The following is a 23,130-nucleotide window of genomic DNA, read 5'->3' as shown; positions in this document are numbered from 1 at the left end:
ACATGCAGCAGCAAACAAGCCACAGTCACGCTCGTATATTAACCCTTACGTTTCTTATGTAGTGACTCCCCTTTAAGAGATGTGGGATGCGACGTGTGTCATCCAACCCTGTCCAAGAACCCGCTGGTGGAGTTGAGTCTAGGACGTATAGATAGGCCAAATAAATCAACAAACGACAGGGGGGGAGAAAAAAAGGAAATTCCCTTCTGTCTTTTCCTCTTCCTGAGCATCTTGCACTGCGCAGTGTTGGCGACACCACCGGGGAGCGGTGCGCATTTTCTGTCGATCTGACGAGTGGCCCAACACACAAACACCTCAATCTGAAAACCAATGAGGAAATAACGGTTCTTCTCTTATTTTGAAAGCATTTTATTCACCCACTGACGCGGGAGGAAAGACAGCCAAACCCGATGCCCCCTCCAAACGGGATATTTGACCGACCTATGGAGTGTTGATTTACATTCCGTCATTTCCCAAGAATATTTTTTGGACACTCCGAGGCGCCTCGCTTGCACCGCAATTTTTTCATTGGCCTATTTCATTATTTTTTTAAATAATTGCTGCGGGCTGAGAAAATAGCTTTCATTGCCAGTTGAGTGTTACATAATCGAGTGGCATTAGCTGTCCAAGGTGCTGAACGGAACGGTTGGAGCCTGGACGAGTCGAGGGGAATTCACAACCTTGCGTAAGTCTACTCATGTCACCGCGCATATTATCAACGTGACCGCGCGATTTGATGCGAAAATAATGTTTATGTAGTGGCGTTTGAGCTCATTTTGTGTGCTTTTCTTCGCCCACACAGAAGGTCACAGGCCTATATCAATCGGGGAAGAGGAACGCACGGGATTCGCTCACTGAACCACCGGGAAGCAGCCGGGATACATTCATACATTTTTTTTTTCATCGTCCTGTGGCGACATACATTCCTGAGGTGGTCGATTCAACGGAGAGAAAATGTCGGGGCAAACCCTCACGGATCGCATCGCCGCTGCGCAATACCAGCTAACGGGATCAGATATGGCCCGGGCTGTCTGCAAAGCCACCACTCATGAAGTGATGGCGCCCAAGAAAAAGCACCTGGAGTGTAAGTGTAGTCCTTCTTCCTCTTTCCTACTGCACGGGCTGGCGTTACAGGGCCTAGCCTATAACACACCGCATCCACTAAGACCACATGCCACCACAGGCGTATAACCATGGCCAGTCATTTGTTAATTATCTTAGCCTAAATGGGTGTGGTGCCATAAGGCGGTAACCCCTCTGGTGACCTATTGTGTCAGCCTCCAGTAAGGGTGATGGAAACCCACGGAGAGAGAAAAGGGGAGGGAGAAAAGGTCACATTTTAAGGCAGAATGACAAGTCATCCTCAGAACAAGACCATTTAATTTTCCTTTGCTGTGCTCCTGCAAAACCACTTCCCTTAACTGCTGAAGACCTGCAGGTCTGGATAACGAAGGAAGTGTAAGTGTTACACATGAATTAAAATGTAAATTTCAAGATAATGTCTGAAAATGCAAAGAGACCTATTTGGGTTGCACATAGTCTATCAGTGAGCTTAGGCCATAAAGTCACAGCTGAATAACATGATCAAACCTCACAGCTTTATTGACACATCTCCAGATGACAGCAGGGGCAATCTTATGACAGTTTGTGATTAATCACTGTCATCTTACACAAATAGTGAGTCAGACCAAAGCAGTGGCGTGGCACTGCATACAGATGACGGGGGTGGTCTGAACGGTTCTTCATGTCTTGTCTTTTTGTGTCCGTCTGTGTCTGTGTGGTCGCTGGCCAGGTCTGGTCCTGTGTCTTGGGGTAGGGACCTTATATCTTGTGATCCGCTCCCCTGCTGAATAATTTAATAATCAGCCAATGACTGCCTTGCATTATTTACACAGCCAAAGGTGACAATGCTAATGCTAGCAATGCACCAGAGACCATTGCTTCCTCGCTCTCTCTATTGTGTCCCGTGCGTTTGTTTTCTGTGTGGCTTTAACTTTTGACTGTTCAGATTTGGACTGTTGAGCAAACTGTCACAAGCCATGACGTCTTTGTCCAAACTACAGGAGACCGCCTCTACTTACCACACACACTCAAGCCACGTGGAAATATTCTTATACACGTTATGTATGAGACGATACAGCTACAAATAGATTACACAGTAAACACATATATGGGTTTTCTAATCTATGAGGTTACGCTGTTTTCCATTCTAGCGCAATTCAACAATCTTCTTGTGTGTAAAAAAAACAGCGTTGATGATACACACACACACACACAAACACACACACACACACACATATTTATATACAAAAGCCAATAGGTCGAGCTTATAGGTGGATTTTTATTTAATTTGTCACAGTGTGACACCAACCCAGTTACTGACCCTTGGGCTGGGCGTGTGTATGTCGTCGGAGGCGGCGGTGGTGGTTCAGTGGAGTTGCGATGGCAACAGATTGAGAGTGTTAGGGGAAGGCACTATAATGACGGAGGGCAATTGTGAGAAGAAAGAGGACAAATGGCCGGCCTGTCATCTCTAATATGGAGAGACAATCATAATGACTGTATACCTCTTTAACTAGAACTAATGCACTGATTGTATTTGTAATGGTGTCTCAGTGCGGGTCAACATGAATATGTATACAATGCATCTTCAAGAGGACAAAAGGGCAATTACTCTTCTGATCGTACGTGGCAAAACGTGAACGATGAACAGCCTGATGTGGTTGATGTGAATGAGAGTGTGTCACAGGTGCCTTTTGAAACATGATTCACCTACAAAATAAAGGTTGCAAAGGTAATATGTATGTGCAGGACTTTCCTTTGTATGGAGAGCCAACATCTTTTTCTTTTTCTGGCTTTGATGCCTGCATTTGATTTCTTGCTATATGGGGCCCACAGCTCAGGGGATGAAACTGCGGTGTCAAAGGTGTGTTATTTCCTGCTTTTGAATTTCATATTCCATGCCATACCAGACTGCGACTATCTACTGTGTCAAACAGTGGATAGTGAAAGGAACACTGGAGGGTGTGTGTTACACATTTCTAGAGAACATGTGGTCCATGCAAGGTCAACAAAGCAGAGTTCACTCAACACCAAAGGCAGTGGGTTTAAATTAATCTGAGGTTATGTTGTAAATAGACAGGTCACGTAGAAATAGCTATTTAGAGGAGCGGAATCAATGCACCGAATGTACGGGAAGCTAATGACCACATGTACACGAGTGTAGTTAGATCATGTGTCCTGTCTATAGTATGGTGTGTAAGTATGAGACTCTTTTATTGGAGCCACAGCTAGCATCTCTGGATGTCTAGTCAAATTAAATTAGTTGCAGGACCTAAAAGGAATAGTTCATCTTTTTGGAAATTTACTCTTACTCGCTTTCTTGCTAAGAGATGCGAAGACCATACCACTCTCCTATATGTCTGGTAAATATGAATTTACAGCCAGCAGCTGGTTAGCTTAGCTTAGCATAAAGACTGGAAACAGCAAATCCACAAACCAGCACCTCTAAAGCTCACCAATCAACACGTTGCATCTTGTGTAAAAATATCATTTCTTGATGACTTCATGTCATCAATGTGAGACTAATTGGTGTTCACTGTTGTGGTCACTGGTAATGAGTGAGTTCTGTATCATTTTAACCGGAATATTCCAGCTACCACGAGAGTGGTTTGTTTAGCAATTATAAAAAACGGTTACCGCAGACCCAGACTAGATAAAGACACATGCATACACTCGCACAGTATGAGGCCTCAGTTCATTCTTAGAGCTCTCCTGTGGGCCGTGGATTACCGTCCAGAGTCTTTATTTAGCTCAGTCAATCCTCATTAGACACACACACACTTGTAAATCAGTATGTGTTAGTTTCAGGTGTGATACTATAAACAGAAAGCGTGGATTATACCACTATATAAGATGGGCCCGTTAAACAACAGTAAACAGATATAATAACATACATGCATAGTTATTATTGGGTATTATGAGCTGATGGTCTGAGAATGGTAGTGGATTGCGCCGTGTTCATCGTGCTAGTATGAATATTAACTTGTAGCTGTGCCAGGGACATGATAATGTTACATAATCATATTTCCGCCATTGTAGACCATGTCTGTGTGTGTGTGTGTGTGTGTGTGTGTGTGTCATTTGAAAAGGTTGCAGGGAGATGTAATCTTCAGCTATTTCACAGAGAAGTTAAGCTAAATGAGGGGGGGGGGGGGGGGGAAATAAGAAAACTCTCAAGTAGAGGATGAAATAAAAGCGCTAATGTAGGGCTCTTCACGCTGATATTGTCTACTACATTTTGTGCTAGGAAGATAATTAAATAAACCGGAATCATCACACTGACTGACGGCACTGGTGACGATAAGCCGAGACGTGTTAGATGGTGAGCATTGTGTGAAACAGGTGGTGTCAAGACAGGTGTGTATGTATGTGAGCTGTATGGGGGATGGGCAGTGAGACAACAACCGTAGAAAGACCAGGACCAGTGATTAGCAATAATCTGTTTACGACCCCTCCAGCCACCCCAACCCCCAACCTGCCAGGCTGTTATGTCCTTGAACAGCCTCGCTGCTCCAACTCTTCATTTCTTACACGCTCTTGTGTACAGTAGTGCTCCTCAACAGACTCTTTCTCTTCTTTCCTGCGTCTCTCTTGCCCCGCCCCTTTTGCTGTATTTTTGGACTACAGTTTGGTATCCACCTACTCAAGGCAAGGCCAAGGCCCGTTCAATATAACGGCCTTCCCCATCTTCCATTATCAGAGGTGCCTGCCAATATTTGCTGCATTCCTCTCTTTGGCACTCGGTATGGATACACTCAGACCTGCCCTTGCTGCTCAGCTGTCAATGTCAGGGGGATGGACTAAAAAATAGATGGTGTTATTTTTTTACTGTGCCCTCAACAAATGCAATATGTGCCCCTGTATTTATTTGTGTCAGGCATGTCAAACATGTTTCAGGGCCTCTAGTAGTGCTGCATGATTGGCAAACGTTCTGCAATATACCTCATTAGTAAAATATCATCCATGCTTTTGTTTCTAAAGGACCAAATCCTCTCGGCCTCTTTATATTTGCATGGCTTTTTCTGTGGCCATCTGTCAGCCTGCCTCTCTCTGTCTCTCTTTCTCCCTCTCTCTAAGAAGAAACTCCCACACCAGACAAAGAATAAATCAAATGTTAGATGTGATGATTATCTATTGAAGTCAGGGGCCTGCTCACATGCAGATTGCAATGGTTGCAGCAAATGCCTGTTTCTTTTTCCAGAAATATACTGAGCGGGATTTATATGTCAAAAAGAAAAGAGTCAAAATGATAGAAAATGTTGATGCCTCATATGAAGTATGTTATACATACTTATAATTATACTATACATACTAAGAAATGAGAGGTTAGTCACTGTCCGCAATGACGTGTTTGACCCAGAGAAGTACATTTCTTCATCCTCGAGAGGAGGACGAGAGTTTGGTAGAAAATACTTATATTTCACCTTGTACTGATGCAATGGTCTGGACACCGTTGGAACCCTCTCTGTCAGTCTGAGTGTCTGAACTGGCATCCAGGGAGGGGAGCTGACAAGGCATTATTCTGTCTTTTTGCGTTGTCAGTGTGCGTGTGCTTTGTGTGTGTGTGTGGGCTCGTGCACCAACATCATTTCGTATGTACATCAGGTCTTTCTCCTGGCTTAATATTCTCATGGGTGTCTAGAGCAGCTCTGCAGTGAACACTGAGCCTGCCCACTTAATGAAAGTTTAATCAGAGCTGTTCAGATTGTGTTGGCATTTGTCTAAGACTAAACCACCAGTGGCTCTCTTCTTACGTGCCACCTTGTATGCAATTTCCACGTCTAGAAACCTACTTCATGTCATCAGACCTCCAATTTTCACACGATGTCAATGATAATAATGTTTCTTTGTGGATGTGTTGCAGACCTGGTGTCAGCCACCAACACCACCAACGTGAACATCCCTCAGATGGCTGACACGCTGTTTGAGCGAGCCACCAATGCCAGCTGGGTGGTCGTCTTCAAGGCCCTGGTCACCAGTCATCACATGTGTGTCCACGGCAATGAGGTTAGACCCAGGAAGAACAACTACATCTGTTGCAATTCAGTTCAAGCTGAAATCCACAGAGATGAATACAAATGATGTAATTGTTGGAGGGGTTTTTGGGAATAAATGATGGAAATGACTGAATGGATTTGCCAATTCATCTCCCAGTTCAAATGTATTATAAATGTCTTGATAATTGACTTGTGCGTGGTGCTGAGGCGAGCTAGACAAGTATAGGCCTTGACCACAATTCCTCAAAGTAACGACCCTGTGGGTTCAGTGGTTGAGCAATCATCCATGGATTTAGATCTGTAAATGCTGCGATATGTGACACAGTGAAATTCCATTTAAAACAGGTGTTAATGTGTTTTGTTGTTGTGTTTAGCTTTGACTTCATCTCTTTCCTCCATTTACCTTGACAATGGTTTAATGTTTATCATGTTTTCTTTCTCTTCCTCAGAGGTTCATTCAGTACTTGGCTTCCAGGACCTCTCTGTTTAACCTCAGCAACTTTATCGACAAAACCGGCGCTCACGGTAAGAAAAATATCACAGTATCTGGCAAAAAAAACACAACAGGAAGAGATAAACACAATGAAAGCCGTCTGGCGAATACATAGGGAGGTACTAGACATGATCACACACTCAAACTCATTCACACATGCATGCAAACAGATGCTGGAATTTCTGTCTCGAATGTCTAATGTTTCATGTTTATTTGGGCTCTCATATTCATACATTTTATTACCATGTTTTTTTATTTTACATTCTTAGTAAGCACATGCCCTGGATTTTTTTGTTTTTTTTCTTTGACAAATATATGAGAAATTTAATCTACAACCTAAATTAAGATGTGCTAAAGAACGTAACAAAGGGCTTGTTTTATCCCAAAGATTCCCTTTGTGTTTGAAATGTTGTCATGTCCATGTGGGATAAAAGAAGAAATTTGCAACAAGGCAGCTGTGTGCTGTTAACTGCAAAGTATTTATCGATGTAAATCGATACATTTTGTTGTCACAGATTTGCAGTTCTTAATGGTTTTGGCTGAATTTCACGACATTTCATGCATTTTTAGTATTCGTTTTCAGCTTTTAAGGCTCGTTGTTTTTTTTTAGGATTTTCTCTGAACAGATTAGTTGAAAGTGAGTTTTACCGAGATTTTGTCTTCTTGTGTTGTGAAAAAGTCTTACATTACCTGCTGCAAGAAGCCACTGTTTCTTTTTGTGCCGAGGAAAGCTGAAGAGAAAGTGAAGCGAAAAAATTATGAAATCTTTTTAATATCGAAAACGAACACCAATTTATTTTCAGATTTTTTTCTAGCAGAAAAAGCAAAATAATGAACCCTGTCTGCTTTCTGGCATACATTTCCCGTTTAGGCTATGATATGTCGACATTCATCAGACGGTATGGACGATACCTGAACGAGAAAGCCTTCGCCTACCGCCAGATGGCTTTTGATTTCACCAGAGTCAAGAAAGGGTGAGTCAAACATGGAGTTCAGAGATGTTGTGCTTATAGGCCTTTGCTTACTCATTCCTCTACTTTCTACCGTCCAGGCTTTTTAAAAATAGATTGTGCTATGTCCAATGGCTGCTCTCATCCCTGTGAAGCATCTAACACTCTGTAGTATTCTTTCAGTGCTGAGGGTGTGATGAGGACCATGACCACTGAGAAGCTGTTGAAAGGCATGCCTGTTCTGCAGACTCAGATTGACACACTCCTGGAGTTCGATGTGAGTCAGACTTTGGCTTGATATCTGAACACCAGACAGAGGTTTTTCCCGGGCCTTCCAATTCTCACATGCTCTCTCCCTTTTCCTCAGGTTCATCCCAAGGAGCTTAACAATGGGATCATCAATGCTGCATTCCTGATCATGTTCAAGGACCTGGTCAAACTGTTTGCGTCCTACAACGACGGAGTCATCAACCTATTAGGTCAGTAGTCCAGGAGTATCTTTCACTTGGCATTTCGAAGTTGTAAACGTGCGCCGCAAAGAATCTGAATGTGCAAAACTTTTGTTTCGCAGAGAAATACTTCAAGATGAAGAAGAGTGACTGTAAGGAGGCCTTGGAGATCTACAAGAGGTTCCTGACCAGGGTGACAAAGATTGGGGAATTCATGAAGCTGGCCGAGGTAAGAGGCAACCAATAGCACTTAAAACCACCGTCATAGGGATGCACACACGTCATGACAAAGCAGTGTGGGGACTGTAAAGTTTGGCAATGCAGATTTTAAACTCTTCTTCCTTCAACAGACAATCGGAGTTGACAAAAACGACATTCCTGACATCAACTACGTGAGTTAAAACACATCTCTCTATCTATCTATTGCGACCAAGAATGTAATGCACATGAATACCACTCATCCCACCCCAAACACACACAGAAACACCCACGACTCACCCACCCTAAATCTCCCCACCCCAGTGTCTCCACCCGGGGGTAGTAGTGGATCTAGCGGACTCAGATGACGAAGACTGTCCTTTTCCACCTCTCGAGGACCCGGTAACCACAGAAACACAGGGTGCCCTGGCTGAGTGCCTGTTTACAGGATGAAGTGTCGGCATGTTGATCCTAATTGAATTTCAGACGCAAATCACGAGTGTGTGTGTTTGTACATGCATATGTGGGTATTGCAGTGGGATTTGTCGCTCTCATTTTTTACCACTTTCTTCTGTTTTTCAATATCTGGACTTGCACAGCCTGACACCACGATGTAGGAGACAAGTGGAAAAGGTTATGTATTAATTACTCTACTTTTGTTTTTTATCAGGCTCCCAGCAGTATCCTGGAGAGTCTGGAAACACACATGAATGGCTTGGAAGATGTGAAGGGTGGAAAGAAGGGGTAAGACAATTTCAGTTTGGGTGCTTCTTATGACACTGTGTGGAGATTAGAAGAATTATGATCACAAAAGAACTGAAGTGAAATACTTTGAGATCTGAGAAACTCCATCTTAACCAAGATAAATGTTGGTAGAAACAAAACAAGTGCTATAATTCTACAATTTCCTTTAACCCTTCCTCTCTTTTACCCCCCTTTATGTTCATTTGGAATCAACAGTGAAGGGTGAGCAATTTCTGCATGTTTTGTTTGAAGTTTACTAACCTCTTAGAAAACTGTGTAGAATTATTTTACTGTCACTTCCTCCACCCCCTCCGGTATAAACTTACATATCATTCACATGTGAATTACAGTATGTAGGTGATCTTCATGTGAATAGAAACATAACTACACCACCACTAACTAAGTTGTGGAAATGTGTGTATTGATGTGATTACATGTGAGAACCACATGTTTTGATAAACAGTAAGTTGTGTTTCATCACATCCTGGCATGCAATGTGAATTAGAATATGAAGTTTTTATTTTCCAAAGTTAAATTGATTACAACAATTAGAGTATGTAAACAACTCTTCATATTACCACATATTTGTTCTAAATATTATTATTATTTATTCTTTTTACCTTTAAAAATAGACCCTTTAAATAATTTTCCCTCTGTGTCCAGGAGATTTGTCTGTTTCAATCTCAAGAACTAACGACTCCTTCTACTCTCTCACTCTTTCAGGTCTCCAACAAAGGTGAGGCGCACATTCAAAACAGTCCATATCTTTATTGAGTTCTTCCAGTCTGATGCACCACTGAAAATGGGGCTTCCCTGTCTATCTTTCAGGGGTCTCCGACGAACAATGTGTCTCCAACATCGACTCCAGCCAAATCTTCAAACGCTGTTCCAGTGCTGCAGCCTCCTCCTGGGGAGAGTGCTGCCGCTGCTGCTGCTGCTGCTGCTGAGCCAGCTGAAGAGTGAGTGCCAGTAAACTCTGTGAACTCTTCTCTCTTCTCTGCCTTTTTATGATTCTGAACGTTTGTTAATAAATGGTTGTTGCAAACTTTGAAAACTGGGCTTAAGAGCTCATTTTGCAGCGGTTATTTGGCCTTGGGAGTATTTGATAAACCCTACAAAGTCTTATTTTTAGTCATACTAGCATTGTGGCTCTAGGGATGTTAATGCCGGTTGGTTGGTCCACCACTTTGGTCCGGACAGAAATATTTCAACAACTATCATTTAGCTTGCATTCATGGTTCCCAGCGGATGAATCCCGCTGACTTTGGTGATCCCATGACTTTTCGTTGAGCGCCATGAGGTCGACACATTTCAACTGTTGGATTGATTGCCATGAAATTTGCTACAGTGATTAATGGACTTTCCTATTGGCCTTGGCTGAAGCTTGTGTTTAGTGCTTGTTAGCAAATGTTAACAATCGATGTTAACAGCCTCACTGAATGGTCGTAGACATTTAGTCATGTTAGTGTCTGATAACAGTAACATTAACTTCTTTTTGCAAAGAGCAAATGTAAAAGAATTACCTTCTGTAAAGGACGATGAACTAAATGTCATTCGCTCTCTGTTTCGACCTCATTCTCCAGTTCCTTGTTGGACCTGGACCCACTGTCCTCCTCGGGTCCCTCAGGACAATCAGCTGCCCCCACGTCTTGGGGAGGTAAGTCATCCTCCTTCCTGTAAACTCAGCTGCTGGTTCATCTGAAAGAATGCAAATACACATTCTAGCATTATATAACAGTATATCAAGCCACTATATAAGTAATCTGTTTTCTTTAATAAACTGTCAAAATCGGTTTTAGCGCGGGTATGAACTAACATGTATTTCCCTTGTTCTCTTTGCTTTTTGCTTCCATAGATCTTCTTGGATCAGGTGAGCGTCACTCTACTTTCCACTTCACCTCCAGCCTCTTGTCTAGCCTGGTGTCTTCTTAAATCCTCATCCATGACACCTCAATGTCATTGACTTTCTTTCTGAACAAACTCAAATTGAGGTGACCTGGAAACAATATTAATGTTTTAATCAAAATTGAACATAGGCCTATAGATAGACTATTATGTACAAATGTTCCTGTTTGTCTCCTCAAGCTGTTCTCTTTAGTCTGAGTAGTGTCTTTGTTTCTCTCTGCCTTCTCTCTCCCTTCCCTGCACATACTCCATTGTCTGTTTTCGGTTTACAACGGGGGCTTTTTTGGTTGGTTGTTTTTTTATTTGTTGGTTATGACCGAATGGTGTTGGATAATTTAACTTTAATTTGGTTAAAATTTGGATTTTGCTTTGCTTGGTCAACTCCAAAATGTCTTAATTGGTTTTCATTTGAATTGGACCTTTGTTTTGGATTGCTTTTGTTCACTGTTCAACGGTGACTCAACTGGTTATTTTGGTTGCTCTTTTGGGGTTTATTTTGGTACCTTTCTTTGTGGATTTCGAACACCCCGTTGGTACTCGCAGAAATGGGCGATTCCTTGCTATCTGAACCCACCCTCACAGCAGAGCCCAACCCCTCCTCAGCAGCAGCAACGCCCACTCCTGCAGCGGCAGAACCGGGAGTCTCTCTAGCTCCTCCCACTAGCACAGCAGCCTCCACCTCCCCTGGCGCCGCCAATATGGATCTGTTGGGAGGTCAGTGGGCTTCCAGAAAATTCTCTACGAAAGAATCACTCTGGGAAGCTCAACCCTAAAACCACCACACAAATATGATAACACAAAGACGACCGCATGCTCAAACACACACAGTATGTAGACAGAACCTTGCTGATTTATCACTGATATTGTCTGTATTCTGCTAACGAAGTTGCATCATCAATACAGTCAGGTCTTGATGATGCATTGAAGCACACCTCCATCCTTTTCAGCTATCAACTGCCTAGTGTGCCTAAAAAAGAATTGAATGTAAAATACATAAATCATTCTGAAACAAATAAGCATATGAAACAATTGTGTAAAACTATTTTGAAATATATTAACAGACGTTTATCCGATGTCACAATTCATTTCATAATGTGACTTTTTTGTGAAAGTGTTATTGACAATAACCCGCTACTTCACATTTGAGCCAATCACATGCCTCCAGCCTCTATAACTGCTACCAGATTTAGCCAGTTAGCTCCCATTAGCTGGTGCAACAACAACATTACAGTTATTCGGAATTAACAAACTGGAGTCTGCTGCTGTAAATAAACACAATTACTTCAGGCTGGTCTCATCCAGCATTCATAGCAAAAGCTACGAAAAATAATGTGAAATTTTTATGTTATCCACGTAATCTTGAACGAGGAAGTATAAAGAGGGCAGGAGGGGAGGTGGATGGGTCCAACAATCGAAAGCGTTCTAACCCAAACAACGATCTTTTCGTATTATTGTTGCCTGAACCTAACTGACTTTCCTGTGAAAACGGAAGTTCCTTTTCAGCGGAAATTGACACGTGTTTCTGGCTTTCGTAGGAAAAGGCATGAAAAACTTTTCATAGGATACTGTGATTCCTTAATTCCTTTTTATTTCACACAACAAGGCTGCATATTCTATTTACTTTAATCATTACTCAGCATCAAAGTGAAGATTAGCTGTGTTAGCTAGCTCCAGTTAGCCGGACTGCTCTTTTTGCTCTCTGCTCAACACTGTAGTTGTGTGTCTTTCCTTGGGAAACATCCTTTGAATCAAAACACTGAAGTGGTTAACTGTGAAATAACCTGCTAGCTGCTCCCATTATCAATAGAACTAACCGGCTAAATTAGTAAAAATTGGTAGCAGTTGTTCAGTTTCAAGATTCTGAAAATGATGAAATAGAATTCAGTGTGAAATCAAAGTGCCATTGGTAAAAGTGACTTCATGAAATGAAAACTGTAGTATGAAAACAATACATTTTGTAAATGTATTTTATGTCATAAATTACCGGTCCATTCATTAGTTTTGCATAATGTATTCATCTGATTATTTTATTTTATAATAATTTATTTATCTAATAATGACCGCTTTGGGCCTCCATACAAAATAGATCATGCAGGATGATAATATACAGAAACAAACAATCTCATTTTCTCTTTTGCACACACACACACACACACACACACACACACACACACACAATACTGCACAAATACTCCACACACTCACAGACATTTCTGCATTATGGCTTCGGCTTGCACGTAAACATACTGCTACATTCATTCTCCACATGCGTCTTGTTTGATAGGCAGACATGCTTTTCTTTGATCTCAGTGAAAAGCAATTCTATCAAACCCTGTCACGTGGCTACAGATACAGGTGGCAGCTGTAACATTTGTAGATTTCAGGCTTAGTAGATTAACCCTTGCTGTAGTGCCTCCTGTCTGTATTCCCATTTGTCCATTCACCTGTCAGTCATTAAAGTCCTATATCAATGCAGCAAGCTACCATGTTTTACATTTGAAAACTTAGCGTCACAACAAGTGCTGATAATGCTCAAAGCGTACCTTTATTTTCCTCATGCTCTCTTTTCCTCCTCATGTTTCTTGACTCCTGATTTTCTCTTTTCATCTTTACCTCTTCATCTATCTCTGTCTCTCTGGGCGTCTCTGTCCTCTGCTGGGGTTTGTGTGAACTCCAGATGCCTTTACAACACCTGCTCCTGCCACCGAGGCCTCTGCAGCTGAAGGTGGGGCCGCCGCCACGTCCGCCCCTGCTGCCAACGCTGGAGCTGGTGGGTGACAGAAAGTTTGTCTGTGTGTCTGTTTGTGTGAGTGAGTTTGAGTCAGTGGTGTAAAGTAACTCAGGACAGTAGTGTATACTGTAAGTATACAAAGTACCAGCAATTGAATTAGCTCTACACGGCTGTTTCTTTATTCCCATGTTTTCTATATGAAAAGAAAATGTAAAAGAATCATGAAAGAATTGTAAACCACATACATGTACCCAACATAGTCATTTAATAGGCCTTCACTCTTTCACAATACACTATTACAGATCAAAATCAGAGGATGCTCACCAGAATGTATTCAAAATGGCCACCACTGAGAGAAACATGGTCACATGGTTTCGGGACAAACCATTGTTTTGTGACAGGGGGATATTCTGTTAGTAACACAGTTGACAAAATTGTTGCAGACATAGACATATATATTTGTTTGATTTAAATGTGAAATTAAATTTCTACAAATATTTTGTAAAGTATTGAGAATTTAAAAATAAATAACAAAATGAATATTGCTTTCCCGTAATCGATTAAAAATGAGAAAATATATGTTATATGTGAATAACCCAGTAGCAATCGGGGGTCCCCCCCTACCTTAGTGTCCCAGTGTTATGCTGAAGTCTTACACAGACTCAAAACCCAATATACAGGATTTCATGTTTGCAAGCCAAGGCAATTGAATCCAACTTTACTACTTAAAATAGGTATCATAATGGAATATTTCTACATTGCTGTAGTGCTCCTTTTACTTAAAAGAGCAGTCTATTTAGTGGCATCTACCGCTTGAGGCTGAAAAATTGCAACCAAATGAATACCCATCAACTCACTCCTCCCTTTCCAAGTGTGTCGGATAACCTACGGTGGCCTTCAGGTAACCTAAAAACCGTAAAAGGCCCCCTCTAGAGTCAGTGTTTGGTTTGTTCGTTCTGGGCTACTGTAGAAACATGGTGGTGCAAAATGGCAGACTCTGAAGAGGACCTGATGTAGATATAAACAGGTGATGCACTAATGCAAAAATACTTATGAATAGCCTGTTATATTCAGTTTCTGGCAATAAATCCCCCACAATCCTAAACGCGGATCTGAATACTTTTTCCACCACTGGTTTGAGTGCAATGACTGTGAATGTACAGATGTTTAATAACTAACAGACCTGTTTGTGTCGGCGTGTATGTGTGAACTTCTGGTTGGTCTCAAGTTGTATTCAGGGTTTCATCCCAAGGCGTTGTGTGGGGACAGCAGGCATACAGATTTGCTGTTCATTGCTGCTGGTGTCTGGACAGAATTGTTGTTATGATGGCGATCGGGGACAATGGTCTTACTTGTCTCTTATCTTTTTGGCATCTTATATGTGCATTTTGTGTTATGGAGAAGGTCGTGGCAGTCCTTTGGTTTCAGTTGTAGTTAGGTTGCGGCTGGTTAATACACTGTGAAGGTGTTTTATATTCACTCCATTTGTTTCTCATTTTTTCCATCACAGATGCTATTTTCCACTAACACCAGGAGTGTGTTGGAGCTCTGCACATTCTCTCCTTTAATTCCTCTCAGATTCTTTTTCTCCTCAACTTTCATGTTTACAGCAGTATTTTCATCATCATCATCACATAAAACGTGTCTGTTCTGCGCTGTATGAAAGTCACTGACTAACATCCTCCCTTCCTGTTCACGTGTTACATTTCTTCCTCACCCCCCCCCCCCCCCCCCCCCCCCACTTCTTCCCCAAAAAGACCCCTTTGCTCCCCCGGATGGCGGCACCAACGCAGCGTCTTCAGGTCTAGACCTTTTCGGCATGATGACAGTGGAGAATAATAATCTGGGTAGTTCGCTGGATGCCTGTTTTAGCTCTGTGGTGCCCCGGCCTCCGCCCTCCCCTTCCCCTTCACCGCTCTTCACCTCTGCATCCAGCGCCATCACCACCATCGCAACCATTTCAGCTCCCAGCGCCGCCAACCCTGTGACTGACCTTTTCAGCGGTAAATGTTAGAGATGTGTGTGGTCCGGTATTAATCTTAAGAGCCTCTTAAGTGCTCTCATTCATATTGATTAGCATCCTCCTGATTTCCCCATCTTCTTCTCGCTTTTGTTCTTCTTCATTGGTGTCATCAGACTAATGTGCACATATTGAAGGCCTTTTTCAGTTGGCTGCTGTGCGTGAGTCAGAGCATCCTCACCATTTTTAAAGTGTTTGAGCGTTTTAATATTCCTGTCTCTGGGTGCGCATGTGTTCCTAGATCTCTTTGATTCCATGCCAGACACGAGCTTCACCAAAGCAGACCCCCCTCCCAGTGTTGACTTGTTTACAGCAGGTACCCTATTGCACCTACTCCTGCTGTCTCTCATGCACTCTCCCTCTCATATCCTGTCCTGCCGTGTCTGTTTCTCAGCTTTGTCCTTGGCTTTGATTAGGAAAGGGGAAGAAAAGGAAATGAGATGGCTCTCTAACGGGTCAGCTAAAAGCTTTTGAGCTGAAGGAAATGTTTCACTCTTACCTACTTTCCCATTCCAGCATGTACTGCGTGCATTGTGGTTGCAATTGATAACATGCATTATAATCAGTCAATGGTTTGTGTGTATTTGTGTGAGAGTGTGTTTGGGCTCTAAACACCGTCTCCACCTCCCCAGCGGATGTATACAGCTCCCCTGCCCCCATCCTCTGCTCTGCACCCCCGGCCAAAATTGACACGGGAGCCATCATGAACCTGTTTGGTGGTGGGTAACTCACATGACTGCCTGGCCTCACTCTGCCTCCCCCGTTCATGAATGCATCAGCAGAGAAGAGGAGTAGAATCTGGGGAAGATCAGATTAAACAACTAATATTGATATAAGGCTTCATCAATGGTCAGAAATACCGGGTAGTTATGTTGTACATTTGTGTTGAAACTCACATACATGTTGTAACAATGGGAATTCTTCTTTATGAGTCAATCATGAAAGTATTACAAGCAGATGCCTGAGATGAAGCTTGATCATGTTGAAATAGTCAATTTATTTATAAACTGAAAGCTACAAATGTTTTTTTTGTTTTACTTTCCTTGTTTGAAAATGCACATGGATTCTTTACTGCGACTGTCAAATGAATACGGCGTTATGGGAGACGTGTTCATATGAGTGTGTGTCTGAAATTCTTGAAGCAAAGTTTCCTGGTTTGTTGAAATATACATGGACTTTTGTGTTCAGCCTTCCAATCTAACTCTAAGCACTTTGTTTGGCATTACCAGCGTGAAGCCGAAGGCTGACTATTACCCCTTCTTTGCCCTTATGCTGCGATGGGAATGGCTCATCATCCTACTTTGACCTGGCATGGTATGGTATATTTTTATTTGACCTGCCAGAGTCCACAGGAGGAGATGCCACAGCCGCTGCTGCTCCTGCTGCCCCCGGTGCTGAACTCATGTCAGGTAAAAAAATTAAATTGATATGTCATGCTGCATGAATAGTGTGTACAGTGAAGGGAATCCAATCATGTTACAGACATGCAACAGAAATGGAAATATTTTTTGTGAAATGTCTGCAACATATTTTCATATGCTGGTATTCCCTCACACACTGTGCTGTAGCCATGGATGGATTACATAACGGGTTTACAGAGCACAGGCCAAGGGGTCAGGGGGCCAGAGCCCCAGCATGAGGTGACTGTTGTTTCTTGCTTCTCATCCTGATCATAGTATTTTTATATTCACTGTCTGTTAACCAAATCCAGTATACAACTCTAACACATGATTCTGATGCTTCAGTAACATTTCATTAAAGTACAGTTACATCAGTAAATCTATTTAAATCAATGCTTGAAGAAAATATGTCTTGCATCTTTGGCTTTCTTTGATGGTTTCCTTCATTTAGTATAGTGAGGTTCTTCGTCTCCAGAGTGAACTAAATACTGAAGTTCAGCTTCAGAGTTTTTCAATGTTGTTGAAAGAGGCACAACATCATTTGTTGATGTGCGTTTGTTCAGTCTGGGAAGGGGGGTGCTCAGGGGCCCATTGCCTCACAATCCATCCATGACTGTAGCTGTTGTTAATTCATTTGTAATTGCATGATGCCTTGTTATTGTCCTTACAATACCGTGTACTTTACAGCAACTTTATTGACATCTTCCGTTCAACTGTTTGCCTGACAAAATGGCTGTTTTTGTGGAAGTCAGTCAGTCGCTGTTTCAATTAACTCTGGTAATGGTTAATGAAATAGTTTGCTGTTAGATAATCAACATTTTTGTTTTTATTATTCGCTGATTATCACACTGAATACCTAATTGTTATTCAGTTAAGTTGTGATTTTTTCTTTTGATTGCTTGTCATTGGTTCAGTATCAAAACAAAGTCACTGTTGAGTTCTATAGATTCAAACTATGTCCATTTACGGTTATGTTTAACATCATCATTGCATCATCTCATTAGCCGGGGGGGACTTCCTCCGATTCCTCCGGGTAACCGTGGTAACTGTTACCACGGCAACATAAACCCTGGTTCCCAGTCATTACCTGTCCCGTGTCATTGGTCTCCATGTTGTATATCTGACGGTCTGCAATACTACTGCTTTAAAGCCTAACTCCCTTTTCCCCCTTCTCTTTCTATCATTCATGCAATAAACTGGTTTCACTGTCACCGGCTCCTTTAAAACCTCCTTTCTCTCTCTCTCTCTGGCATCTGTGCATTTTATTTCCCCTCTCTCTCTCTCTCTCTTTCTTTCTTTCTCTTTCTCTTCTCCTCACTCTCCCTCTCCATCTGGCTCTTGGGCTGGCTCATTGCTTGCTTCCTGCCATTTGATTGGGTGAGTTTCCTTGCTCTTTAACACGCTAATTTCCCACAGTGCACTGCTGCATTGCAGTGGTGAGGTGCCAGGCAAGCTCAGCTGCACTGTCCCTTCCACCACGAGATGCTTGACGGTTACAGAGAGTGTGTGAAGTAACAGTATTATTTAGTGCTTGTTTAATTTAAGCCAGCTTCATTGTAGCTGCAGTGCTTTTGCTCTCATCATAATTTCATTCCTGCAGCAATCACAGACAGTAAAACCCTCGATATAGTTCAAATTTACCAACAAGCACTGAAAATGTATTCTTGACATTGTGCATGTTGTTTTGATGGTACGATGTGGTACTGTGGTACCTATGCCCACATTACAAATCACCATAGTATACAGCAGACGACCTGACAGATGTCTCCAATAGCAGATTACACACAGGCTGCAATAAATGACAAACTATCATCATCTTAATACACTGAAATTGTCTGTTTTACAATTTGCTGTTGATGTAATTTAATTTCTTCTTTGGTGGTATTAACCTGCTCTCCAGCTCACATTCCAATGCCCCTCTCTTCCCACTGTTGTCATGGAGACATCTATCGGTTGTCATGGTAATCCCTAGGATGCTGGTGTGAGACGCTAATATCTCCCTTCCTTTCCTTCCTTGTCCGTCCCCCCCCTCCTCCCTTCTGTAGTATTTGATGGACTAGGGGATGTAATGAAGCCCACTTTGACCCCTCAGGCGGGGGATGTTGACACCTCCATGGCCAACATGGCAAGTAGTAAGTAGTCATTTAGATGCTGATTTAAATACGCTTGTTATTTGTGAGGGTTAGATGAGAAGATTGATGGCACCCCAATGTCTGTCCGCTGGATAGGAATACTTTATGCTTTAAGTATAAAGACTGGAAACTTTGGAGAAACAGTTAGCCTGGTTCTTGTCAACAGTAACAAAGCAGCACATATATATAGCTCATTCATTAAAACATAATATGTTGTTTGTTTAATCCGTACAATAACCAAAGTGTAAAAATGACAGTTCACCCCGTTTTATGTCATGGTATCGGTCTTCTTATCAAAAAAGCTAGGAAGGGTATCTCTAACTATTGTGTTGATTCAACTTATTTTGTAACCCCTTTATTCATCCTGTGTGGTCGTTATAATGTCCTTAAATGAAGACAGTAAGTTTGCAGTACCTCTCTCTCTCTCTCTCTCTCTCTCTCTCTCTCTCTCTCTCTCTCAGATCTCACAATGGGAAACCCAGCGGCACCTCAGGTAGCTCCCCCCTGTTGGGGTGCTCCCATGGTAAATGTTGTCTGTGTCTTATAGCATGGAGTGGAGCCGCATGGCAGCGACAGACAGGGCATAGCAGCAATCACAAACATTGCCTTCATCTGGCTCTCCAGGTTCCAGGTCCAATCATATAGACCGAGGAAACTGAGAAGCTTACGGGGCAGTCAAGAAAAGGAAACAAGACTTATAGCAAACTATAAGTTACTGGTGGATTTCACCTCTAATAGAACACATGCACTGGTTGAAAATGGTCCAAACCAAAAACCAAATACTAAGCAGATTTCAACATGCAGTCTTGCTCAAGATATTTATTTTTCTGGAATAACTGCTGGAGAGTGATGAAGTGGCTAATTGTAGTGCCAAATTAGGAAGCTTCTTCTTCTCTTAAATTTCTTTTAAGCCTGTTAAAGTCCAGGCAAGCCAACCGGTTCTCCCATTCAGAGCTGAACCGCTTCATTGACACGTTTGCTTCTTCTGGATGTTTCAGTTGTCTCTTTTGGCAACAACAGAAATGTCCTACTCATCTGAAGGCTACCAGCAAAAAAGCTTCGTCTCTGCTCTCTAAATCATTGTGCATGTGTAAATCAAGGACTATTATTAACTATTAGGTTAAATGAGGGCCCTTGTTGTGTTGTTCTTGTTGTGTGCCAGTGTTTTTTGTCCAAGTTTTGCGTGTCTCAACTATCATTGTCCTGTATTGCTAGACTTCTTTTACGCATTGTGTAATTTTTGTGTTTGTGTATTGTTTTAGAGAGTGTGTGTGTGTGTGTCTATCATATATGTAGTGTAGTAACATCCCAACACCTCCTCTCCCTCCCCTCCATACCTTTAGACCGTACCCATGGGTGTTCCTCCTTTTATGGGGACTCACCCCAGCTTCAGCATGGTAAGACCACCAGTCCAGTAATGGTCTAGTAATGCCCCCGAACCAGTCTGGACATTTATGGGCAATTCCCATTTTCGGTGGCCCTCACACCCAACATATGGCCGCCATTGTGTCTTACTGTCTCTTTTTCCTTCCATCTTTCTCTGTGTAAGGCCGGGGCACCAGGAGCTCCCATGATGCCAATGGTGAGGCCAAGCTTCCCTGCCACCGGAGCAACCCCTGGACCACCGGTAACACGCTCACTCTGAAATGGATCATACACGCTCATGACAATTTCATACATAAAGGTTACAGCTGCTCTGACCAAAGGAGTTTAAGTGCTAAATTGTGTCTGCAGATGTCTCCCGGAGCGGCCCAGAGCCCCAGAAAGCCTCCACCACCGAGGAACGCTCTGGATGACCTCAACATTAAGGACTTCATGTAGACGGACTGACCTATAAATCCCCAAGGTATGCAGAAACAGAAAATAGAAAGCTGCAAACATAAGGAGCCCTTGAAAGCAGTCGTATGATGTATTCTACTGCTCTGACGAGAGCTTTGTCAGGTCTGAGAGGATAACCTCTGATGATATCATAGTGCTGTATCAGGGTAACATCAGTTCGGCCTTGGAGACTAGAAATTTATAAAAGGAAGCTGGTGTAACAAACTGGAGGTGTGGAAACAGTAATTTACCAGGCTGGGAGGTTCCAATGAAAAGACACTGTTGGTTGCATTACAATACATATCCAGCTTGACCCGCACTACTGGGGTATCCCTCCCTCTGCTGCTTCAGTTTTGACCATTCCCTCTCTTTGCTAATCCCCCAACTTAATGGACGACAAGTTCTCACTCTCATCTCGTCAAACACAGATGCTTGGTCTGAGGCGGTAAGCCTCAAACTCTGATGCTAAGTACCCCTCTAGCGTCAGTTTTGGACGTGTCAGTTTTCACTCGTTACATGAGTCTTTTCAAAATAAACCTCACGTTTCTGAATCTCCCTCTCTTTCTTCTCAGAGCATACATAATTTGACTTCACTTATTTTTATCAGGAGCATTTGTTTTAATCAGCTCTCGTTTTCTCTGCCTCCTCTGTAGATTTGTCATTGTGTCTGGAGCTCTGTGGATGTGGATGGCTGCACTTCCCCCACTGCCTTCCCCTCAGTCATGCCCCAGCCCCTTCAGCCAACCAGCCATTACATCTATACGATCTTTGCCCTCTGACCTCGTACCAGCCGCGAACCCTAAAAAAAACCCCCCTGCCCTCCTTATCTAATGTTGTAGCACAACTGTGAATGTGAACCCTAGTTACCGAGAAACAAAACTCTGTTTATGTGTGTGTGGGTGTGTGTGTGTAATTCAGTGTTAACCTTTACTTAATATACTATGAAAAAACGTACAAAAAAATAAATAAATGTGTATTTAGATTCATTCTGGTTTTTCGCATATCAGCTGACTTGGAATGGTGGATAAATGTTGGTTTCTTTGCGCATCTCCCAGACGAGGACTGTGTTGTTAAATGTGGACTGTGTTCAGTGTGTGTAACTTCACTGGCCAACCCCCACTCCCACTCCTCTACCCCTGTTGTCCAAACTAATACTGAGCTATGTTTATGTCATTAAAAACTTGGTTGTACCTATATCTGCTTGGCCATTCATCCCCCCCCCCCCCCCCCCCCCCACCTGTCTACTTTCAAGTTTTTAGAGAACAGTTCAAAATGTATCTGAAAACAAATTGCACTGTAAATCTGGACTTATCATCGAGCACATCGAATTGTGTTCAGTTTAACCTTTTTTTTTCTTCTTTTTTTTTAAGGATTGTATGAAACATGCAAATGTGTTCAAATTGATTTATGCATTTTAGACTACTTAAAATGTTAGATTATACATATTTTCTTTAATCTTTATTTTGAGAGACAACAAAAGTATCATATATTTTTAGTTATGTCAAATGGTTCAAAATAAGGCAAGTAGACAAAAAAAAGAAATTCCCGCCTTCTTTGTATATACCTCTCAATCTGTAATCGGAGGCAGTATTGAATGGAAACGTTGCCCCTGTTGTGCCCTCAGCTGGTGTGGAGTGATACTGCATCATAGCATGCAACACTGGTCAATCTAGGATGCATTCTAATACTCTCAGAGAGCTCCTTTCCTTGTCTCGGTCTCCACACAAGATGACTTAATGTTAGGGTGGAAATCAAAGGGACAAGGAGGCACTTGTGTATGTGATTGGGATGTGGCCTCTTTGAGTGACGCCGCAGCGGTCGGTACATTTGTTAATGTACTGCCACTGGAAGTCTTGAGGACTCTCACTGTAAAGCACTCAAGTATATGCTGGATGTTTTGTGTGTTGTTTATTTCCAAAAGTGACTGTATCTTAATCCATTGTGGCATTAACGAAGTGTTGAAAGAAAATAAAGATGACTATGACACATAAAAAAACAAAAACAATGTGGATAAATAATGTTTGCTAAGTATTCAAATGAAGGCTGTGTTGTTTTTTTTGGAGGTTATGATGGACGGCATCGTTCTTTCTCCCTCATCCCCACCTGCATGTGAGTCCAAATGAGATGCAATAAAAGACAAATACACTGATCCAAACTACCCTCACGGCTCATCACTTATCTCTGTTCTGATTTTGAGGACCTGTTTGAAAATTCAACATTTTTATTTGTTA

General features: G+C 42.2%; 1 protein-coding gene across 1 annotated transcript; it reads left to right on the top strand.

Moving 5' to 3' along the window:
• The first annotated feature begins 72 nt into the window (after nucleotides 1–72).
• LOC142942370 (clathrin coat assembly protein AP180-like) lies at nucleotides 73–23,048 on the top strand. Its single transcript, XM_076084663.1, has 23 exons — nucleotides 73–685; nucleotides 803–1,084; nucleotides 5,927–6,069; nucleotides 6,509–6,584; nucleotides 7,424–7,526; nucleotides 7,686–7,779; nucleotides 7,870–7,981; nucleotides 8,074–8,180; nucleotides 8,302–8,343; nucleotides 8,820–8,893; nucleotides 9,110–9,115; nucleotides 9,617–9,629; nucleotides 9,722–9,852; nucleotides 10,477–10,550; nucleotides 10,749–10,763; nucleotides 11,342–11,512; nucleotides 13,476–13,568; nucleotides 16,893–16,958; nucleotides 18,995–19,081; nucleotides 19,543–19,604; nucleotides 20,631–20,708; nucleotides 20,816–20,927; nucleotides 21,553–23,048. Exons 2-22 carry the CDS (start codon nucleotides 955–957, stop codon nucleotides 20,900–20,902), a joined length of 1,764 nt encoding a protein of 587 aa, XP_075940778.1. The 5' UTR covers nucleotides 73–685; nucleotides 803–954; the 3' UTR covers nucleotides 20,903–20,927; nucleotides 21,553–23,048.
• Nucleotides 23,049–23,130: the final 82 nt, after the last annotated feature.

This window comes from Anarhichas minor, unplaced genomic scaffold (assembly GCF_050575085.1).
Source record: "Anarhichas minor isolate MPS153535 unplaced genomic scaffold, ASM5057508v1 ptg000136l, whole genome shotgun sequence".
Lineage (NCBI taxonomy): Eukaryota > Metazoa > Chordata > Actinopteri > Perciformes > Anarhichadidae > Anarhichas > Anarhichas minor.
This window is presented reverse-complemented; position numbering and strand designations above follow the sequence as displayed.

Coding starts and splice junctions, on each gene's coding strand:
- LOC142942370 (XM_076084663.1), top strand. CDS start 955: ATGTCGGGGCAAACCCTCACGGATCGCATCGCCGCTGCGCAATACCAG. Junction 1,085..5,926: donor CAAGAAAAAGCACCTGGAGT/GTAAGTGTAGTC, acceptor GATGTGTTGCAG/ACCTGGTGTCAGCCACCAAC. Junction 6,585..7,423: donor CGACAAAACCGGCGCTCACG/GTAAGAAAAATA, acceptor TTTCCCGTTTAG/GCTATGATATGTCGACATTC.